Below are 20,427 nucleotides of genomic sequence, written 5' to 3'. Positions count from 1 at the left end.
TATGACACGGATAATCCATGGTGGCAATTAATCTGCTCGCACATCTTTTGGAATGTGGGAAGAAACCAGAGCACTTGGTGGAAAGCATAGAGTTACATGGAGGAAGTCCATCTAGGCAACATCTCTGGCCAGGGATGAACATAGGGCTCTGGAGCTAGGAGGCAGCTATGCCACAACAGTGAATAAATACCATGAATCCATAAAATGTTTGGGTTTCAGTTACCACATACCATGGAAGTAAAGTTGGACTTGTTTCGATATAGCTCTTGGGGCTAACTGAATCAAGGGATATGGGGAGAAAACAGGAACAGGTATTTGGATGATCAGCCATGATCATATTGAATGGCGGTGTTGGCTCAAAGAATGGTAAGGCCTACTCCTGCACTTATTTTATAGGTTTCTATAATCATCAAAACAGTAATAGGTTAAAGACTGATACTACTCAGAATCTGTTACAATAGACAATAGGTGCTGGAGTAGGTCATTTGGCCCTTCGAGCCAACACTGCCATTCAATGTGATCATGGCTGATCATCCACAATCAGTACCCCGTTCCTGCCGTATCCCCATATCCTTTGACTCCGTTATCTTTAAGAGCTCTATATAACTCTCTTGAAATCATCCAGAGAACCGGCCTCCACCACCCTCTGAGGCAGAGGATTCCACAGTCTCACAACGCTCTGTGAAAAAGTATTTCCTCGTCTCCATTCTAAATGGCTTGCCCCTTATTCTTAAACTCTGGCCCCTGGTTCTGGACTCCCCAAACAACGGGAACATGTTTCCTGCATCTAGCGTGTCCAAACCCTTAGTAATCTTATATGTTTCAATAAGATCCCCTCTCATCCTAAATTCCAGAGTATACAAGCCCAGCCGCTCCAGTCTTTCAACATATGACAGTCCCGCCATCCCGGGAATTAACCTTGTGAACTTATGCTGCACTCACCCAATAGCACGAATGTCCTTCCCCAAATTTGGAGACCAAAACTGCACACAATATTCCAGGTGTGATCTAACTAGGGCCCGGACAACTGCAGAAGGACCTCTTTGCTCCTATACTCAACTCCTCTTGTTATGAAGGCCAGCATGCCATTTGCTTTCTTCACTGCCTGCTGTACCTGCATGCTTACTTCATATATGGTATATCATTATTTTAGTATGTGGTTATCTCACATAGTTTGACCTCTTGACTCCTGTCCAAGCCATAAAGGTATTGTTGCTTTAATCCTGCCTGTGATGTTAGTTGAGGTAGCCAAGCAGTGCTTTATTAGCTTTGGAGTCTGGAAGATTGGTAGATGTTCATTATGACCGACTCTGCAAGTGGGAGCATGTAGAAACCAACTTGTGAATAATGGCTGCTTCAGGTTGGTACCTAGGCCAGTTAGAATCAACAAACACAAACAGACTAAGGAAAAAAACGAGCTTTCCGAATAATGTAAGATCTTCCTTGGTTTAATATGAGAACAGTTTTTGACTTCAATAAAATTATTAATTCATAGATTATAATAAAAATGTCATAGGCTTAGTTAGTTCGTCTGTTATAGTTTAGCACAATTCAGATATTAAGTTACATTGAGATATCATAACCAGATTTGGAAATTAGTCTAATATGCTCCCGTCCTTTAAAGATGGCATATGGGCCTAAATGTACATTTTTATAAAGATACCAGCAGCAAAATATTTCTTATATCAATGGTTGAGTGGAAAAAATCAAGCACATGGCAGGAACTTTAAAACTGTTGTCAACAGGCAAAATGTATCTCACAACAATCATACAAATTTGGGTGAATGTGTAATATCGATCCCTTATCCAAATGTTTCTTCAACCTTTTTTAAAAGTCAATATTTTTTTAACATCTGTGTTTAATATATAAAGTATAATCTCAACATGCTAGAATCAATTTCCACTCATGTAAATTGGCTTCAGAAATTCTTGGGTGACCGAAAGGCACATTAAACAGATGAGATACTGTATCGTGGGCTGCCACTGCAAAATGTTATCCTGCACAAGGGCCAAGATATCAAGCACCACCTAATCAGTTGCACACCACCAGCACGCTCAAAAGTAGGCACTTAGTACTCGGGATATATTCTCAGCAACAGGGGCACTGATGGACTCAGCAGCAAAAGAGGTAATTATGACATTTTGCCTGGTCAGATACATCACTGACAGCACTGCAAGTCCCGGAACCTGCACTCAACAGCTAGGTGTGAATCCCTGCCCTCCTTGTGGCTACACACTGCTGTACCGGGGTGTCGCAGAGGGCTGGTGTTGTGTAGGCTGGGGTGAGTGGTGTGGCTGCTTGAAGTTGAGATGTGGGACTCATGCTTGCAGTCTGGATCACAGAGTGACTGTAGACCATTTCTGGGAACAGACAGCACCTTTGCCGATAGATTGCCCAGAGTCGACAATCTTTCTCTGTTGCAGCTGATGAAAGCTTGCTTCTTCCCACCTTCCTCTCTTTGTTTAGCTGCCTAGCTCTCTGCAGCCCAGAAATTTCGCTTTGGTAACAAGCTCAACAGCCAGTGACTGCTACCAGGGTGAGCTGTGAAGCCAAACTAAATGAGGGGTTTAAGGCGGCATCCATAATAGCCAACGGGATGTGATGAGGGAGATGGAAGTATCAGGGTAATATGCCAACACTGGGAGCAGGAGCTGCCATTCCCCAGCAATGGATCATACTAACTTTGATAAGATAAGATAAGACTTTGCCTTCCATCACAGTGAGGAGGTGTTGGAGATTCACTGTGATGGATGTTTATGTAAACTGTGTTAAGTGTGGGTCTTAGGGTTTTTTTGTAATGTAAAAAACTGTAGGAAATGAAATTTTGTTCAGACCTAGTTGTTTGAATGACAATAAGTAGCATTCCGTTCCATAACTACACTGGCCTGGGGTACTGCATTTTACTAATGAGTAACCACTCCACTCACCCCAGTTTGCCCAACACGTGTTCACTCTCCACACTGAGCCATGAGGGTTTATTACTGCAGATGCCGGTGGGTGAAGACCCTGATATAGATATGTGACGTTTTGACTCCTTCTGTCCATTCTTATTTTACCAACAATAAAACCATCTAGTTTGGCTGCCTCCTTTTGGCGATTCAAGTAAAACTCTTTTAAAGCTACAGGTGATTATGTAATCAGAAAAAGACGAACAACTGGCATAAAGTTGCCTTTGGATAACTTTCCGCTACTTTAGAAAAAAAGCTAGTATAGGAATAGTCTAAGGTAATTTGATCTCATTATACTGTCTACCCTTGAATAGCTTTCCCTGCTCCTCAGTCAACTGTCCAGCCTGGTAACAACTTTAGTTGTGATAACAGTAGTGTAACACTGGGGGGCAGTACTAGCTGTGAGGAGGATGCTAGGAGGCTGCAAGGTGACTTGGATAGGTTGGGTGAGTGGACAAATGCATGGCAGATGCAGTATAATGTGGATAAATGTGAGGTTATCCACTTTGGTGGCAAAAACAGGAAATTAGACGATTAGAGGATCTGAATGGTGGCCGATTAGGAAAAGGGGAGATGCAACGATACCTGGATGTCATGGTACACCAGTCATTGAAAGTAGGAATGCAGGTGCAGCAGGCAGTGAAGAAAGCAAATGGTATGTTAGCATTCATAGCAAAAGGATTTGAGTATAAGAGCAGGGAGGTTCTATGGCAGTTGTACAGAGTCTTGGTGAGACCACACCTGGAGTATTGCGTACAGTTTTGGTCTCCTAATCTGAGGAAAGACATTCTTGCCATAGAGGGAGTACAGAGAAGGTTCACCAGACTGATTCCTGGGATGGCAGGACTTTCATATTAAGAAAGACTGGATAGACTCGGCTTGTACTCGCTGGAATTCAGAAGATTGAGAGGGGATCTTATAGAAGCTTACAAAATTCTTAAGGGGTTGGACAGGCTAGATGCAGGAAGATTATTCCCGATACTGAGTTGGATGATCAGCCATGATCATATCGAATGGTGGTGCAGGCTCGAAGGGCCGAATGGCCTACTCCTGCACCTATTTTCTATGTTTCTATGTAATGAGCTGGAATACACTCTGTGTGGAAAGCTTGTTGCTAATCTATTATATTCTATGATCTGTACAGAAGCTAACCATGAAATCAAACCTATCATGCAAATAATGAAATTGAATTAATTAACTCTGGCAATTTGTTGGAATAATCTAACTGATTCACAAATGCTGCTCATTGCAAAGATCTTGGCAATCCCTACTTCATCTGTTCTACATACAACTCTGGTTCCAAACTACTGCATGCAATTAATTTTTAATGTTCTCAAATTGCCTACTGATGAACAATGATCTGCATTATGAAATAAATACACAGGCATCATTTTAGTATACTCTCTAACTGATCGTATAAATTTAAATTGTCAACATGAAATGGTTGGTTCCCAAGAAGGAAGAAATAATCAAAAGAACTGCAGCCTGACCAAATAATGTTCAGAAATGTGCATCTATCATATAACATCCAATTTTTCATCTTCACTCTTGCTTTCCATTCCACTTCTTTGTTGACCAAATATTGGCTGGAAGAAGTGTGGTGCAATGAGGTACTATTGGTGGGAATGAACCTGAATCTTCAGATTGGTTCCACACTTCATGGTAAATTGTAAATTGTAAATTGTAAATCTTTATTGTAATTTCCTGAGTATTCGCATACTCAGAGGAAACAAAAAAACGTTTCTCAACCAGTGTCCATTCAGTTTTCGTTACAAAATAAATAGCAATTAAAATTAAAATACATGTCATGAACAATTTAACCCTCTAATAACATTCAATAACATTCAACAGCCGTTCCGACCGGCAGCGGCACAACAGTGGCTCTGCTGCAGTGTGGGGGGTTTGTGCGCGATACTTGGCAGGGGGGAAAGTTCATTTAACAGTCTTATAGCCTGTGGGAAGAAGCTGAGGAGCATCCTGCTGGTTTTGCAGCTAATGCTCCTGTACCTCTTCCCAGATGGGAGGATGGAGAATATGTGATGCGATGGGTGGTAAGGGTCTTTGATGATGGAGATGGCTCTGTTGATGCATCTCTTCTTGTATATGTCCAGCAGGAAGGGGAGTGGAGCATGGTGTTATAGCCAATGTGAAAAATATACATCTTCTAGATGCGCTGGGACGCATCCTCAGTGATGTGACCTGGGGTCATCGGGTGTTTCAGGTCTCACAACATCAGACACCCTCTCCCAGGTGACCCAGCCGGGGTTGATCAGGCCCCGACTTGCATCCCAGCAGCAACCGCCCACGGATCAGCCCTCTAAATAACTACTCTGTAGTGATTGGGAGACTCTAGTGCGTGGAGGGACTGGGCTCTGTGGGGTGAGTCCCGGACGGGCTCCTCCTGCGCCTCACCAGGTTCAAGGCCTGTGCGGTGCACCTCTTTCTCCTTCTCCGAGCATTTCATTCTCACATGATTCTCGCCATGGTGGTTGTCATCTTAGTACTTTCCAAATTGGCACAAACTGCTGTAGTAACTCAGCGGGACCGGCAGCATCTCTGGAGAACATCGATGGGAGATGTTTCGGGTCAGGAAACCTCGTCATCCCTTTCTTAGTTGTGTTTTCCCTTTTTGTTACATGGTAGAAGCTTTGCGGAAAGAAGGGAACATAAACATGTAACAAACAAAACTGACTGCGGTCAGATTGACCATCACACAAGGTTTGAGAGGACAGCTACCTTTTGAGTGGATTTAATCTCACATGATGTAGATCATTGGGATACATGTCTAACCATCAAAATGAATGTAGGAGATACTCTGGCCAATCACATGCAGCAAAATTGTATCCGATCCAAAAACGTAACTAATTCCTCATCAAAATCATGTCAGGAACCCAAACCTGCTGTTCTGGAGACAGCAAACAGCTTTTCTTAATACCGTGTATGGACTTAGTGAAGCTGCTTCACAGGTTTGCTTGTAATCTAGATACCAAATGCAGGTAGTAGCGAAAGCTAAGTAGTTCCACAATTTGCAGCAAAAGACTGCAGCCCCCGAGCCCGACCTAAAGTAATAGGCTACAACTAAGCAATTAAAAAGAGGTAGAAACAAAGATGCTGGTTAATATGCGAAACGACACAAAGAGCTGGAATAATTCAACGGGTCAGGCAGTATCTCTGGAGAACATGGATAGGTGAGAAGGGTATGGTCGAGGCCTGTCTACAGGAGGGTAGTGGCTCCTCCAACCATATTGTGTGCGCAACAGACAAGGCTGAAGTGCCTGAAAGTATCTTCAGTCAATATCACTGACTGAATTCGTGTGATTTTGTTCCAAAATCCTGACCCACCAATCAACTTAGTTTTCTCCATGAAAATACAAAGAATCAGCTGAATGCCAGGGCACAATGAGGGCCATGGGGCCAGACACCCAGATAGTTATGCTGGGGACCAACAAACAGGTGCAGTTATGGCCTGCCAACATATTGATACCACTGTAGCACTGCCATCTACCCAACAATGTTGAATATTGCCAAGAAATCAGATAAAAAACGAACACATCCAGCTACTGTCCTTTAAGCCCCTTCCCAGTTGTCAGCACTGATTTGGAGTCAGGAGACATGTCGTGAATTAAAGAAGAAAGAAGAAACTATAGATGCTGGTTCAATGTTCAAAAAACTCAATGTGCTGGTGTATGGGAGCTTTTGTTTTGGGTCAAGATCCTTCCTCAGACTTGTTCAACCTAAAACATCACCAATCCATGCAGTCCAGGGATGCTGCCTGACCCGCTGAATTACTCCAGCACTTTGCGTCCCCTTGTCAATTGAGCACCTGTTTGCTGATATTTTGCTAAGTATTGTAGCTAGTGGGGTTTGATTCTATCAAAGTCTCGATCCAAACATGGATGTTCAAAAACACACAAACATTACAGAAGAGTTGAGAGTAGCTGACTGGAACCTCACTTTCACTTGGACTTGCAGAAAAGGAATCCAAGTAAAACTGAACAATGAAACTCAAAAGAGAATTGCTTGTGGAACCTTTGTCAGTTCAAACATTTTCAGTTGTGCCATCAGTGACTTTTCATTGGTATTCAATTAAAAAAATAATTATATCTGGTGTTCATTCCAATGTGACTCGTAATGCTGAAACTATCCCAGACAGCCTCAAGCAGGGCCTGAAGGACATGCAAAGTTGTGCGACAAGTTAAAATCAGCATTTCCGGCCACTAGGCTCAACATCATTACAATACTGAGCATCAAGAAGCTCTTCTATCTCCCCAAGGCCTTCCATGACACCCCATGCCTTTGATCTCACTGCCAGAGACATCTAGGATTCGTTGGTAGCCTGGAACAGTTGTGTCAGCACCTAGGCAATAAGTAAAAGATGGTGCTCGGGTACTGTGGATTGTGCAGCTTGCCTCATCTCTGAAAACTTAATAATCGTCTTTAAAATCTGAGTCAAGTGTAATGGAAACATTGTCACTCGCCTTGAATGGGTAAAACTGGAAAGGGCCTGTCCTACTTTCACGACCTAATTCACGACCTTTTTTACTCGTGGAGATTTTACATCATGGTAGAAAAACGCCCCGACCTACATGATGCCACGAGTACCTACGACTAGCATCACGGCCTACCTACGACCTACCCACGACCTTGTGATGACCATGCTGTGAGTATGATTCAAGGGCAAACTCGGCAGAGGTCGTGAATTAGGTCGTGAAAGTGGGGCAGGCCCTTTATCGTACTTGAAAGATATAGTTTATTGATCAAAACTCTACTTTTCCTGCAAATGAATCCAACTAAAACAGCGTTTCCTATTCATTGCAAGGTGTCTTCAGCAGAATCCCATCAACCAGTACATTTCCAATAACCGAGCAAAACATTTATTGGGTCACTTTAGCTCCAGGCTTTGATTGAGGTTTAGGACATCAAAACAGGAAAGCAAACAGAAACAAATATTTGTTTGTGTATTTTTCAAATACCAATGGATGGATTAAATGGACAAGGAGACTGCTGATGCTGGAGTCTTCAGAACAAAAATAAAATGTTGGAGGAACTTGGTGGGTCAGACAGCATCAGTGGAGGAAAATGGACAGACGACATTTTGAGTCCAGACCCTTTAAACTGAAAAAATTCCCGAACCAAAATGCCATCTGTCCTTTTCCCTCCACCTATGCTGCCTGGCCTGCTGAATTCCTTGACACCAGTGTTTTCTGCCCATTGAATATATTAAGCCATATTTCACAAGACATCGTATTTGCCAGTCTGTTTTCTATTTTCACCTTGGGTTACCCAGCCATTGGTAAGAACAGCATGTCAAAACACTGTTTCAACAGAATTGGAATTGGCTTATGTAATGACATTGAATCATACAGCATGGAAACAGGCACTTCGGTCCAACATGCCCCATCTAGACCTGCATTTGGCCCTTATCCCTCTAAACCTGTCCTATCCATGTACCTGTCCAAATGTCTCCAAAAGCTTTGTGATAGTCCCTGCCTCGGTAGCTCATTCGATACACTCACCACCCTTTGTGTTAAAAAGTAACCCCTCGGATTCCTATAAAATCTTTCCCCCCTCACCTTAAATCTATCCTATCCCTGTACCAGTCCAAACGTTTTTTAAATGTTGTTATAGCACTACCTCCTCTACAGCTCGTTCCTTATACCAATCACCCTTTGTGTAAAAAAAGGTTGCCCTTCAGGTTCATATTAAGTTACCCCCCCCTTCACCTAAACCTATGTCCACTGGTTCTTGATTTCCCTACTCTGGGTAAAAGACTCTGCATTTAACCTATCTATTTTCTTGATCTTATACACTTCTATAAGATCATCCCTCATCTTCTTGAGCTCCAAGGTATAAAGTTCTAGCCTCCTCAACCTCTCCCATATTGCTCACGCTCTTGAGTCCTAGCAAGATCCCCGTAAATCTTCTCTGCACCGTTTCCAGTTAGACATCGTCTTTCCTATACCATGGTGACCAAAACTGAACACAATACTCAATGTGGCCTCACCAACATCTTTTATAACGGCGACATGACCTTCCAACTTCTATGCTCAATACTCTGACTGATGAAGGCCAATGTGCCAAAAGCCTTTTGCCAACCCTATTGTATTCCCTTAAAATTCAGCAGCAATTGAAAAATAGGCCTTAAATTTAGATCCATCAGACATCACGCATGTTACAGCACATACTGTTTTGATTCCAACATGAGTGCACATTTGGTGACTCATGATAGATGTCATTTGGTGAGAGTGTAGTCATGCTCAGTGAAGGTCTGCAGAGTTGGCAGATGTTAGTAAGACTTGTGTTGCAGAGCTCAACACTTCAGGTTACAACGTGTCTAAACCTCATACAGCTGAACCTAAGTATTTCAATGGATCACCAACTTGTTTTGGATTGCTTGCTGGTTGATTCTACTGGCTTTGGCTATGATTGCACAAGTATTTGGGAGGTTTTAAGAGTTCTTTAAAGTTGCAGAATACTACAAGGAATGATAACCAGGTGCCACTGGACTTAATTCTGACATCAAAGCTTTTGAACACATCAGATGGTCCTAGATGGTGTGCGCTTATAAAGTGCATGAATGGGCAAATGTCATGCAGAGCTGGGTAAACACCTGGATGTGGGCTTCCTGTATGAAGCTGTATACACAAGGGGTGTTCAGGAAGCATTTTTCCCATTTTAACTTTAGCCTGGAACAGAGTGAGGATAGGTGGACTTGATGAAGGAGATCATCAATGAAATTTACCATCTGCTGTATCCACAATTGAAGTCTACAAAGCATGACAAGAAACATGTTGCCAATGATCATCAAGATGGTGGTGGCTGTGAACTCTGACATGGTGGGCTCCTTCTGGGATGGAGCTGGAGATATACCTCCATTATTGCAATAAGGAAGGTTACTGGTGTTCTCTTTTCCAAAAGAGATAACTACATTTATTTTTATTTTTCCCGAGAATAGAAGGCAGAATAAGCACGTAAATCTCATCATAATTTTGGATGTCATCAACTGTTGGTTGTGGCACCCATTGTTTTAGATAAGTAAGTAATTTCTTGCCTATGGCAATGGGTAAGAATGGGAAGTGCGTGTCGCTGGTTGACAGTGGTGAAGGATGATGTATCAAGCTTATTAAGAACTAGAATCCAATCACACTGCATTTGCGTGTTTTCTTTTAATCTGCAAACTGTTTCACACTAAAATAATATTAATTGTGATATAGACACAAAAAGCTGAAGTAACTCAGCAGGACAGGCAACATCTCTGAAGAAGGAATGGGTGATGTTTCGGGTCGAAACCCTTCTTCAGACAGAGTATAACATTAACGCTAGAGTCAGATGACAGTCTGAAGAAGGGTCTCGACCCGAAAATTCTGGAGTAAGTCAGCCAGACAGGCAGCATCTTTGTAGAGAAAGAATGGGTGATACTTCAGGTCCCGACCCTTCTTTCAGACTGACTGGATTTTAAGTCTATTTTCAGTGTCAACCAGCATCTGCAGTTCCTTCCAACACAATATTAACCGAGTGTTGAACGTTTACAGCGCTCTAAAGGGCATCAAAATGGCAACAAAATTGGTTTATATTTAATTTCCTTCTGCATCAACTTGCTCTTTCCTACCTTAAGCTGAGCAATAAGGCTGCAAGGGACAGGAAAAGAGAAATCACCTTTGTCAGATTTTCACTTCTGCTGCAGGGACAGAACAGTTGAGTTTATTATTGTCAAGTGTACCGAGGTACAGTGAAAACATTTTTTTGTTGCGTGCTATGCAGTCAGTGAAAGGACTGCATGATTACGATGAAGCTGTCCACAGTGTAGAGATACAGGATAAGGGAATAAGATGAGCATAGTTAGGGTAAGAAATGCTGCTATTGAAATAAGTGTGTGCTGTAAAAGAGTGGAGCGATTGTAATGAATGATTGCAGATCTACCTCTGGGAGCCGCAGGTAGAGAGGCATCTGGCATCAACACCATCTTGAATATGGCACTGATTGGATGGGGGAAAAGCAAAGATGCATAAGATGCATATGAATTTGTTGAATCGTGCTTTATTTATCATTTATGCAACTGCACAGTGAAATTCATTTTGCATATATTACACATGCAGGCTCTGCCATTTTTGACGCCATTAGTCAAAATCTAAACTCTGGTCAGCCCACCTTGACCATCTTGGTGTCTTGCAGCTGACCTTGAAAGTGCTGGAGGCATTACCGTGGTTCACCCTCCTACCGGCTCATGGTCCTCATGTTCGATGTCTCCAGCTTCCACCCAGTTACACTGTCTGCCGAGCCTCCGGGCAGGTCCCTGGTCCCACCCACTGACGAACCTTCAGTCGGGACCCGACGACGACATGCTTGAGGACGTTTGGGAAGGGAAAGGTGGTTAGAGCTAGGATAGGCAGCAGTTCACCATGACTGGAACGTCAGGATAAGTTCTTTGAGGAAAGATTGGATGGCAGACTTGAAGGGGAGTTGTTCAGTAACTGTGGTGAGGGAAAATTTTACAAAATCAGATAACTTAAGGTCAGAATGGCCTTTTCGACAGTGGTGTCAAAGTTCAATTTACCGTTAATATTATTTGCTGTGAAACATAATGTTGACTAAAATAAAACAATTAAGCAGGAATGTCATTTTGTGCTATTTCTTACCAACATACTATATCAGGAACTGGATTATATGCATGTAAAGTCCCACAGCTGAGCTGATGGAAGAGTTCATTCCAGGTTGTTGAGTAGTTTGTGTCGGAAGGAACTGCAGATGCTGGTTTACACTGAAAATAGACTTAAAATCCAGTCGGACTGAAGAAGGGTCTGGACCTGAAATATCACCCATTCCTTCTCTCCAAAGATGCTGCCTGTCTGGCTGACTTAGAAACATAGAACATAGGTGCAGGAGTAGGCCAATCGGCCCTTCGAGCCTGCACCGCCATTCAATATGATCATGGCTGATCATCCAGCATTTTCAGTCTATTGATGTTGAGTGGTGTGATCGAGTGTTGTATGAGATTGGGGGTGAAGACTGTATTCAACTAGAGTTGAGGGATATAGATGGGGTCAGGTAAGATAATTTAGAATGGGGATTCAGGGGTTGGGGACAGAGTGATCAGAGGTTTGGAATATAGAAGTTGGGGCAGAGAGATAGTCATGCAGTAAAGAAAGAAATTATTTGGACCCACATTATTGTGATGGACTCTTACATGTTCTCTGAAATAGCCTCGCAAGTCATTCCGTGGGATTTGAAAACCTGCACTGAAAAACAAAAGAATCAAAGAAGGCCAAACACTTGATATGGATGTTGACACTGGATCTGGATAAGACAATGTTTACATTTGGTCAAGTCAACCCTGCAAATTCCTCATAAACCTCTGAATAATGATTTCTTAATTGGGGAGCTTTCCCACAGATTTATCAAATGACATCCCAGACATACTTGTACTCAGAGAATACATCATCCATCCGGTATGTGTTTTATCCCACCAGCATTAAAGATCCACTAGAACTAGCAGCACTATGGGATACTTTATCCAAATGTTATAAGGAGGCATGTTTTTAAATGAAACGTAACTCAAAAGTTATCTCCATGAGGTTTCAGAAGGTTGTATCTGTTTGAAAGGCTTTGATATTTGAAATTCTAGGGAAAGTGCAATGTGTCTTTAAAAAGGTGCAAAATCCTTAAAAAAAAACAAACAATGAGTTGTGCATAATACAACTGTTAGTATTTAGATGGATGAGAACATTATAATATTTTTTTTGGTTAACTCTTTACCATAAACGTATCTGGACTGTCAACAGACTGGACCAGCAGTGGGGAACCTTTTCATGTAGGAATGCGGAATTGTTAGCTGTAATCTAATAAGGCCGCATCCAAGAAACTTCAATTAGATATACTTCAAAATGTACATTATTACTAATGTTTTAATTGTGGCCGTCAATCGGGGAGGATTATTTCGTTGAATCTTCTTTTACTCTTTGGTATTTTAAATATGTTCATTTTAAGATTAAAATAAAAATAATAAAAGACTAGAACAAAAACATATTAATGAAAATAAAAGGGATTTGTTCTACAAAATCTGGATTCATTCAAAAGGCCGCACTTAATGGCCTAGAAGATTGCATGCAGCCTTAAGGCCGCAGGTTCCCCACCTCTGGACTGGACAGTAACTTAAGCAAAAAATCATAGATGATGGAAATCTGAAACAGATGCTGGAAATACTCAGCAAGTCGGACAGCATTCGCAGTGCAAGAAACAGGTTTATCATTTCAGGTCAATTATCGCTGTTTGTAATTACCTTTTATATTTGCTTTTTCTCACCAGATCTTGTGATCTTAGTGACCTGGAATATTTGGATGAAGAATTTCATCAGAGTCTGCAGTGGATGAAGGATAATGACATCAGTGATATCTTAGATTTAACATTTACTGTGAATGAAGAGGTCTTTGGCCAGGTGGGTACATTGGTGGTTTCTGAGAAATCATTTGAAAACTAATGATTTTGAAATGTATAGTCACTTTTGAAGCACAGATAGAATTAATAATTCATTGAGGGAAAGATTGCAAGTTATTACCTGCAAGGTGGAATCAATTGCTGTTTTTTTCTTTTTGTACACATGATATATTCTTTTTTATTAGGAGTTTATATAATTTCTCCTGGTTATTCTTTCACTGCTATCCTACCACATGACATATATTTTCCACAGCTCTTTTAACCTTTTACTTTATAATACTAATGAACCCATTCTGACATTTAATTCTTTCAGCATGTACTTTGCCTGAAGCAATTTTCTCAGTCATTGTTTTCTTTCTGTATCGTCTATTTTTAATCTGTCTGTTTTGTCCATTTTGGCCTCATGGATTGGCACTTCCATGAGATCCATATTTTGAAACATCAACCACCTCACAGTTTGGATGTGGAAATCTTTTATTGACAATAATATTAAAAGTTCTAAGATATAACAACACTAGATTTTGGTTTACAATGGGAATTCAGAGGTTTTATACCGTTGTAAAAGGCACCAATTTTAAATTTAGAAACATAGAACATAGAAATTAGGTGCAGGAGTAGGCCATTCGGCACTTCAAGCCTGCACCGCCATTCAATTTGATCATGGCTGATTATCCAACTCAGTATCCCGTACCTGCCTTCTCTCCATACCCTCTGATCCCCTTAGCCACAAGGGCCACATCAAACTCCCTCTTAAATATAGCCAATGAACTGGCCTCAACTACCCTCTGTGGCAGAGAGTTCCAGAGATTCACCGCATTTAGTCTTTGTTACGTCAGTCAACACCAGGTTTCTCCTGACCTGTCCCACAGTTCTAATAATTGCTCAGTTGAATGTAGAGTACAGTTGTTCAAAACATAAATGTCAATGAAAATAAAATTATTTTGGTAGTCTGAGAAACGTTTTTCACTACTGTTGCAGTTTTCAAACAAAACTTTCAGCGTTGATTGCGAAAAACCGCTCAAGTTCCCGCAGCATACAGGTTAATATCAAACATGCGTCTGCCCACATCGCCATAGAGGGAGTCAGAGTTCACCAGACTCATTCCTGCGTGCAAAAAGGAAAAGACTTGGTTTATACTCGCTAGCGGAGAAGAGGGGATCTTAACAGCCCCCCGATGTCCCGAGTCACGTGGACCACGGCTTTTTTCCGAAGTGGTGAATCGCTCTCTGCCGCAGGGGTATCGATATCTGCGGGAGTGCCCTAGCAGACAGCCGCTACATTATATTATTAGAATCCTTTTAGACAGATAATCTAGGAAAATATATGGAGCAGATTCTTCTGACTTGCACGCAAACCTTTAAAGAATTCCTATCACCTCCCTATTACACTGCAGCTGATCACTCATAAAACTCCATAAAACTGGTTTTCTTTTTGTTACACATGCATAAGATGGCTTACTGTATGAAACAATTACTTACCGGCACGTGAATTCTTAATTAAGATTTTCAATTTGGTGTTGGCCTTTACACAATATTTTGGAATGAGTTACAGAGATTGACTATTCAGAGAGAAATGTTTGATACGCCTTAATGCATGTTGTTCCAAATAAGACAATTACATACATGTCGAGTAAACCACAGGAATCAGTACAATTATGCAAACTATTTGGGCAGTTTCCAAATAAGGCCCATTCATGTTAGTATCAGTTCTGTCAAATCTAAAACATACATATATTCCCCAGGTGAAAGCGGCACATCTTGTGTATTTGCATATATTTCTAAGGTGTTTATATTCGTAACAAAGCTCTTAAGAATATTGAGTCTAATGCACAAATTGTAGGGTCTCACAGATATTGGTCAACAACGGTTAGTGTTCAACTATTGCCAAAAGTAAGGTAAGTATTTCAATTTGATGAGGATGTTCGTTGTTACAGATGTTCATGGTTGTGAGTAATACTACATTGAAAACACCAGACCAGGGCCAGGAGAATAACAATGCAGCGCCTATCTTATGGTGAATTGTTGAGGGCATTATTTAAATTGTTCATTGCTGTCAGAATAAATTCTATCCACTGTGATACCTTATATTCTGCTAGTTAATTAAAATAATCTTAGTCTAAATATGCCTTTTAAATTACCACAAGACCAAGTGCAGACCCGTTGGGTCTGCTCCCCCAATGGTGTGATCCCCCAACCCAATATTCCACCATGCACCCGTCTCCTCCAATGGAACTGAAGCCGTTCTCAAAAGTAAGATTCCAGCACTGCCCTGCCTCTTTAAAAAATATCCCTGCCTGCTGAAAAGTTCAGTGTTCCTGTCTTGCAACATTGTTTCGAAGTGTGTTGGAAGCTGAGGAAGGAGCAGCCATCAACGAATCGAAAGGCAGGAAGGGATCCGTACTGCAGGCGGACTGATTTGAGTTTTATATATATATAGATAGATTGTAGTGTATTTCATATTTATACAATTTAAACTTAATATTTATAGTTTCCAGTGTCAAAAAAACAATGCAACTACCATCATAAAACTGCCATGGTTACAAAGAATAATTTTATTTTCATTGTTTAAAATATAAACAAAACTGAGTTGAGCAAATATTTTCAACTCGTGTGAATAGGTTCGTCTCTACCTTTTTGGAATTGAGATTTATAGTGAACTAGACCAAGTGCAGACCCGTTGGGTCTGTTCCCCCAAAGTGCGGTTGTGGGGGGGGGATGAGGGGAGGAGAGAGAGGGTGAGAGTGAGGGGGGGGGGGGGGGGAGGGGGGGGGAGGGTGGGGAGCAGGGAGGGGGGGAGCGTGGAGGGAAGAGCGTAGGGGTGTGGAGGGGGGGGGGGGGTTTTAGGGGAGGGAGGAAGGGTGGGGGAGGGGAGGAGAGAGAGAGAGAGAGAGAGAGAGAGAGAGAGGAGAGAGAGAGGGGGAGAGAGAGGTGTGCTGAGAGGGGGGGAGATGAGGGGAAGGGGAAGGGTGGGGAGCAGGGGCAGGGAGGGGGAGGGAGGGTGGAGGGAAGGGGGTAGGGGTGTGTGGAGGGGAGGGGTGTTTAGGGGAGGGATGGTGGGGGAGGGGATGGGATGGGAGGAAAAAAAGGGGAGAAAGAGAGAGGGGGGGGGGGGGGGGAGGGGGGGAGGGGGGGAGAGGAGAGGGAGGACAGAGACAGAGACAGAGACAGAGACAGAGACAGAGACAGACAGACAGACAGAGAGCCAGCCTTTAATTCAACCCAAACAACCATTTGCAGGCAGTGCTTTTGTACTTCAAACTGACTATATGTGTCATTTTCAAACCAAATTAAGGGTGCTCACAGTGCTGTAAACATTTGTTCAGCGCCTCACACCACTTCCTGGTCTATAGTCCCTTCCCCTGCCTCCAGCGGGGGCAGCAGAGAGAATGAGGGATTTTGTAAAAACATTAATATCTCTGTCATATTTAATCGATGGGAAAAATCCTCGGCACACATACGGTGGAGGGCGGCTCTGAGCGAGGTGGCCAAAAATGACGGCCATAGGTGGCGGCGTTCTCTCGGAAATCGCAGCACGGATCGCCAAAACCGGTCAAGAACAGAGTTTTAGTAATATAGATAGCTTAAATGTCAGTGATTAATTACTCGCAATATGTTCATTGGTGAAGGTCCATATTATCTGACAATGGTGCAGATACTCCCCAACGTACGCAATAGGCGACATATGTAATCTTGCATTTACATAATCAATTCTGTACTCAGTCCCTAGAGTAATCAGTTTACATTTATATTTCCAGTTTACGTTTCCAAGCTGCATCTCTAAACTAAACTCAACCAAAAGACTACTTGCCCACTATGTGCTGAGGGGGCAGATTACAGAAGGGACCATCACTGAGAGGCAGATTACACATGGGCACACCATCCCGATCCAACAACTGAAAGGAGACAGAGATGTACCTGCAAATCTTGGTTTCTTTCCCATCCTGAGCTCACATCAGACTGAAGGTTCTAAACCTGTAAGAAGAAAAAATCAAGAGTACTTAAAACTCAAATGCATTTCCAAACTCTCCTTCCCCTTCCACACTTATGAAACGCGACTTGCAATTTTGCTCTGGTGGGACCCACTGGAAATTAAAACTAAACTACAACACGACAATTGTGGGCCGGGTATCAAATAATGATGAGACGGAGTACAGGAAAGAGATTGAGAACCTCGTGTCCTGGTGTCTAGAAAACAACCTTTCTCTCAATGTCAGCAAGACAAAGGGGATCGTGATCGACTTCAGGAAGTGAAGTGGTCCACATACCCCAGTTTGCATTGACGGTGCCGAAGTAGAGATGGCTGAAAACTTCAATTGCCTAGGAGTCAATATCACCAACAACTTCTCCTGGACCACCCATATTGAAGCAATGAGCAAGAAAGCACACCTACACCTCAATTTCCTTAGAAGGCTTAGGAAGATCGCCATATCCCCAACAGCTCTCACCAACTTCTATAGATGTGCCATTGAAAGCATTTTATCAGGATGTATCACAGCTTGGTTTGGGAACGGCTCCATCCAAGATCGCAAGAAATTGCAGCGAATTGACTCCATTTATACCTCACGCTGCCTTGGCAAGGCCAGCAGCATAATCAAGGACGAGTCGTACCCTGGCCTCCTGTCTCCCATCGGGCAAAAGGTTTAGAAGTGTGAAAATGCACACCTTCAGATTCAGGGACAGTTTCTTCCCAGTTGTTATCAGGCAACTGAATCATCCTACCAAAACTAGAGAGCAGCCCTGAAATACTATCTACCCCATCGGTGACTCTCGGACCACATTTGATCGGACTTTACTGGCTTTATCTAGCACTGAATATTATTCCCGTATCTAACACTGTAAATGGCTTGATTGTAATCATGTATTCTTTTTCCGCTGACTGGTTAGCACGCAACAAAGGTTTTCCACTCTCCCCCGGTGCACGTGACAATAAACTAAACTGACGGATAGTGAGGAACCGGTTGAGTTCAGCAATCCAGTTATTTCACTGCCATCCGTTAGAAAGCGCACAGGCTCATTCCGGTGAATCTGGTTAACTTCAGACATGCACCTCACTTTGTGCCTGGGCCAAGTGTTAACATCCATACACTTATCGTGTGCCAGGCCGAGTGTCAGCATCCATCCACTCACCACGAATGTTCATAGGACTGACTGGGATTCATCCTCTTACAGACAGTAGGATGGCAACATCACAGGACGGAATGGAAATTACCATAGTCCAAGAAATGTTCAACAATTAGCAGGTCGGGCCCTGAAATTTACTCAAATTAATCCCATCCCAATGATTGTGTACACTGCAAACATGTAACTGAAGGGAAAGGTTCCAAGTTACGTGAAATCTGACTTACGTTGGGTTCATGGAACGTAACCCTTATGTAAGTCGGGAAGTGCCTGTGATCTAAATTGCCTTTAGACAATATTCATCAGTTAAATCAAGTTGCCTAGTAGATGTTATTTGTCGGAAAAAACCTTTATGCTCATAACTCATCGCTGATAAAGTTTTAAATGTGTCACTGAAGATGACTATTTTTAGAACTGTTAAACAATGTTACAGATTTAAAGTGGATTAAATGTTAATTGTTCCAAGGAGAAAATGATTGCATTTTTATTTTGGAATAGATTACAGAGAGAGAGCTAAAACCAGGTGGAGCAAACATTCCTGTGGCAGAAAAAAACAAAAAAGAATACATTGAAAAGATGGTAAAATGGCGTATCGAGAGAGGTGTTGTACAGCAGACAGAGAGTTTGGTCCGAGGCTTCTATGAGGTAAGGATAGCAGATGCCAAACACATTACAAGAAGGGGCTACCAAGACTAACATAGACTAGTCCTTATCAGAAGACCTATCAGATTATCCCTTGATGGTCTAATGGTTCTTTATAATCTTTATGATTATTTTTTTAAATAATATGTTTATTAGAAGCATGTACATATCATAATCAAAACACATTTAGTATATCAATTACATATTGTTAATAGATGGGATTCCAGCTATCAGAATAATAGGGATTCTCATTTATCAATTATATATTAACTCTGCTTCTATTTGTTTATTTATTTTTTAATAGATAGTGAGAAAGAAGAGAAAAAAACACGATAAAAATGAATAGAATAAATTACCAATAATACAATTTTGGAGATAGGTCTGTAGATTATGAAATATAACCATTCATCTAATCCTGGGTTCAAGCTTCAGTCACTTCCGTGCCGGACCTATTTACACTTTCAAAAAGTCAATAAATGGAGACCATATTCGAGCAAATAATTCTTGTTTGTCAATCAAGACAAGTCTAGTTCTTTCCAAATGTAAGGTCTCCAACATCTCCATAATCCACATTTTAATTGTGGGGGTTGTTGGGCTTTTCCAAAATGGTAATATTAATTTTTTCCCAGTTGTTATACTCTAATCAAGGAAGCTCCAGGTTGTTGTACGCAGGTTGTTTTCAGGATTTTGTGAAATCTTGTTCGGTATCTCCAAGTGCTTCGTATTAGTTGGATCAGTTTTCCAGTCCTTTTTTTGAAAATGAGAAAATAAATCTGCATATTCCTATTAACGAGAGGAAACAGAGAATATGGGAATCAGGGTTTGGAACTGAGAGACGATTGCTCATTCTTTCTTATGTACGAATTTCAAATGAAGTCACTTTTAGTCCAAAATCACTTTTAATAATAAAATCTAAAGAATAATACTGGAAAATCAAGGGATAGTAATTGTTATAAATAAAAATATGCCTAATGGAGAAAATGAAGTTGTCTGTGTGATTTATAGTCGCTCTAGGTCTGGTCTAATTAAAACTTGTTGATTCCTTTTACACCAAAAGTAAGCTCCAATTGCAAATATGGGACAACTTTGAATTGTTAATTGATGTTAAATCACCCTGATCAATGACAATTACTTGTTCCAGGTGGTGGATGCTCGGCTTGTGTCTGTGTTTGATGCAAGGGAATTAGAATTAGTGATTGCAGGCACTGCTGAAATTGACTTAAGTGATTGGAGGAATAACACAGAGTATAGAGGAGGTGAGTTGATTCAAATTTAATCAAACACAGTT

At 41.6% G+C, this 20,427-nt stretch overlaps 1 protein-coding gene across 2 annotated transcripts in view; it reads left to right on the top strand.

Moving 5' to 3' along the window:
- LOC129698656 (E3 ubiquitin-protein ligase HECW2-like) overlaps positions 1-20,427 on the top strand; it is a 313,116-nt gene that overhangs the window by 275,196 nt on the left and 17,493 nt on the right. For both annotated transcript variants that reach the window (XM_055637791.1, XM_055637792.1), the window contains exons 23-25: positions 13,252-13,381; positions 18,996-19,142; positions 20,281-20,395. In XM_055637791.1, coding sequence (XP_055493766.1) covers positions 13,252-13,381; positions 18,996-19,142; positions 20,281-20,395 — 392 coding nt within the window. The remainder of the gene's footprint in view (positions 1-13,251; positions 13,382-18,995; positions 19,143-20,280; positions 20,396-20,427) is intronic.

The sequence above is a fragment of the Leucoraja erinacea genome, chromosome 7, assembly GCF_028641065.1.
Source record: "Leucoraja erinacea ecotype New England chromosome 7, Leri_hhj_1, whole genome shotgun sequence".
Lineage (NCBI taxonomy): Eukaryota > Metazoa > Chordata > Chondrichthyes > Rajiformes > Rajidae > Leucoraja > Leucoraja erinaceus.
Note: the sequence above shows the minus strand (reverse complement) of the source record. Positions and strands in the feature narration are given on the sequence as shown.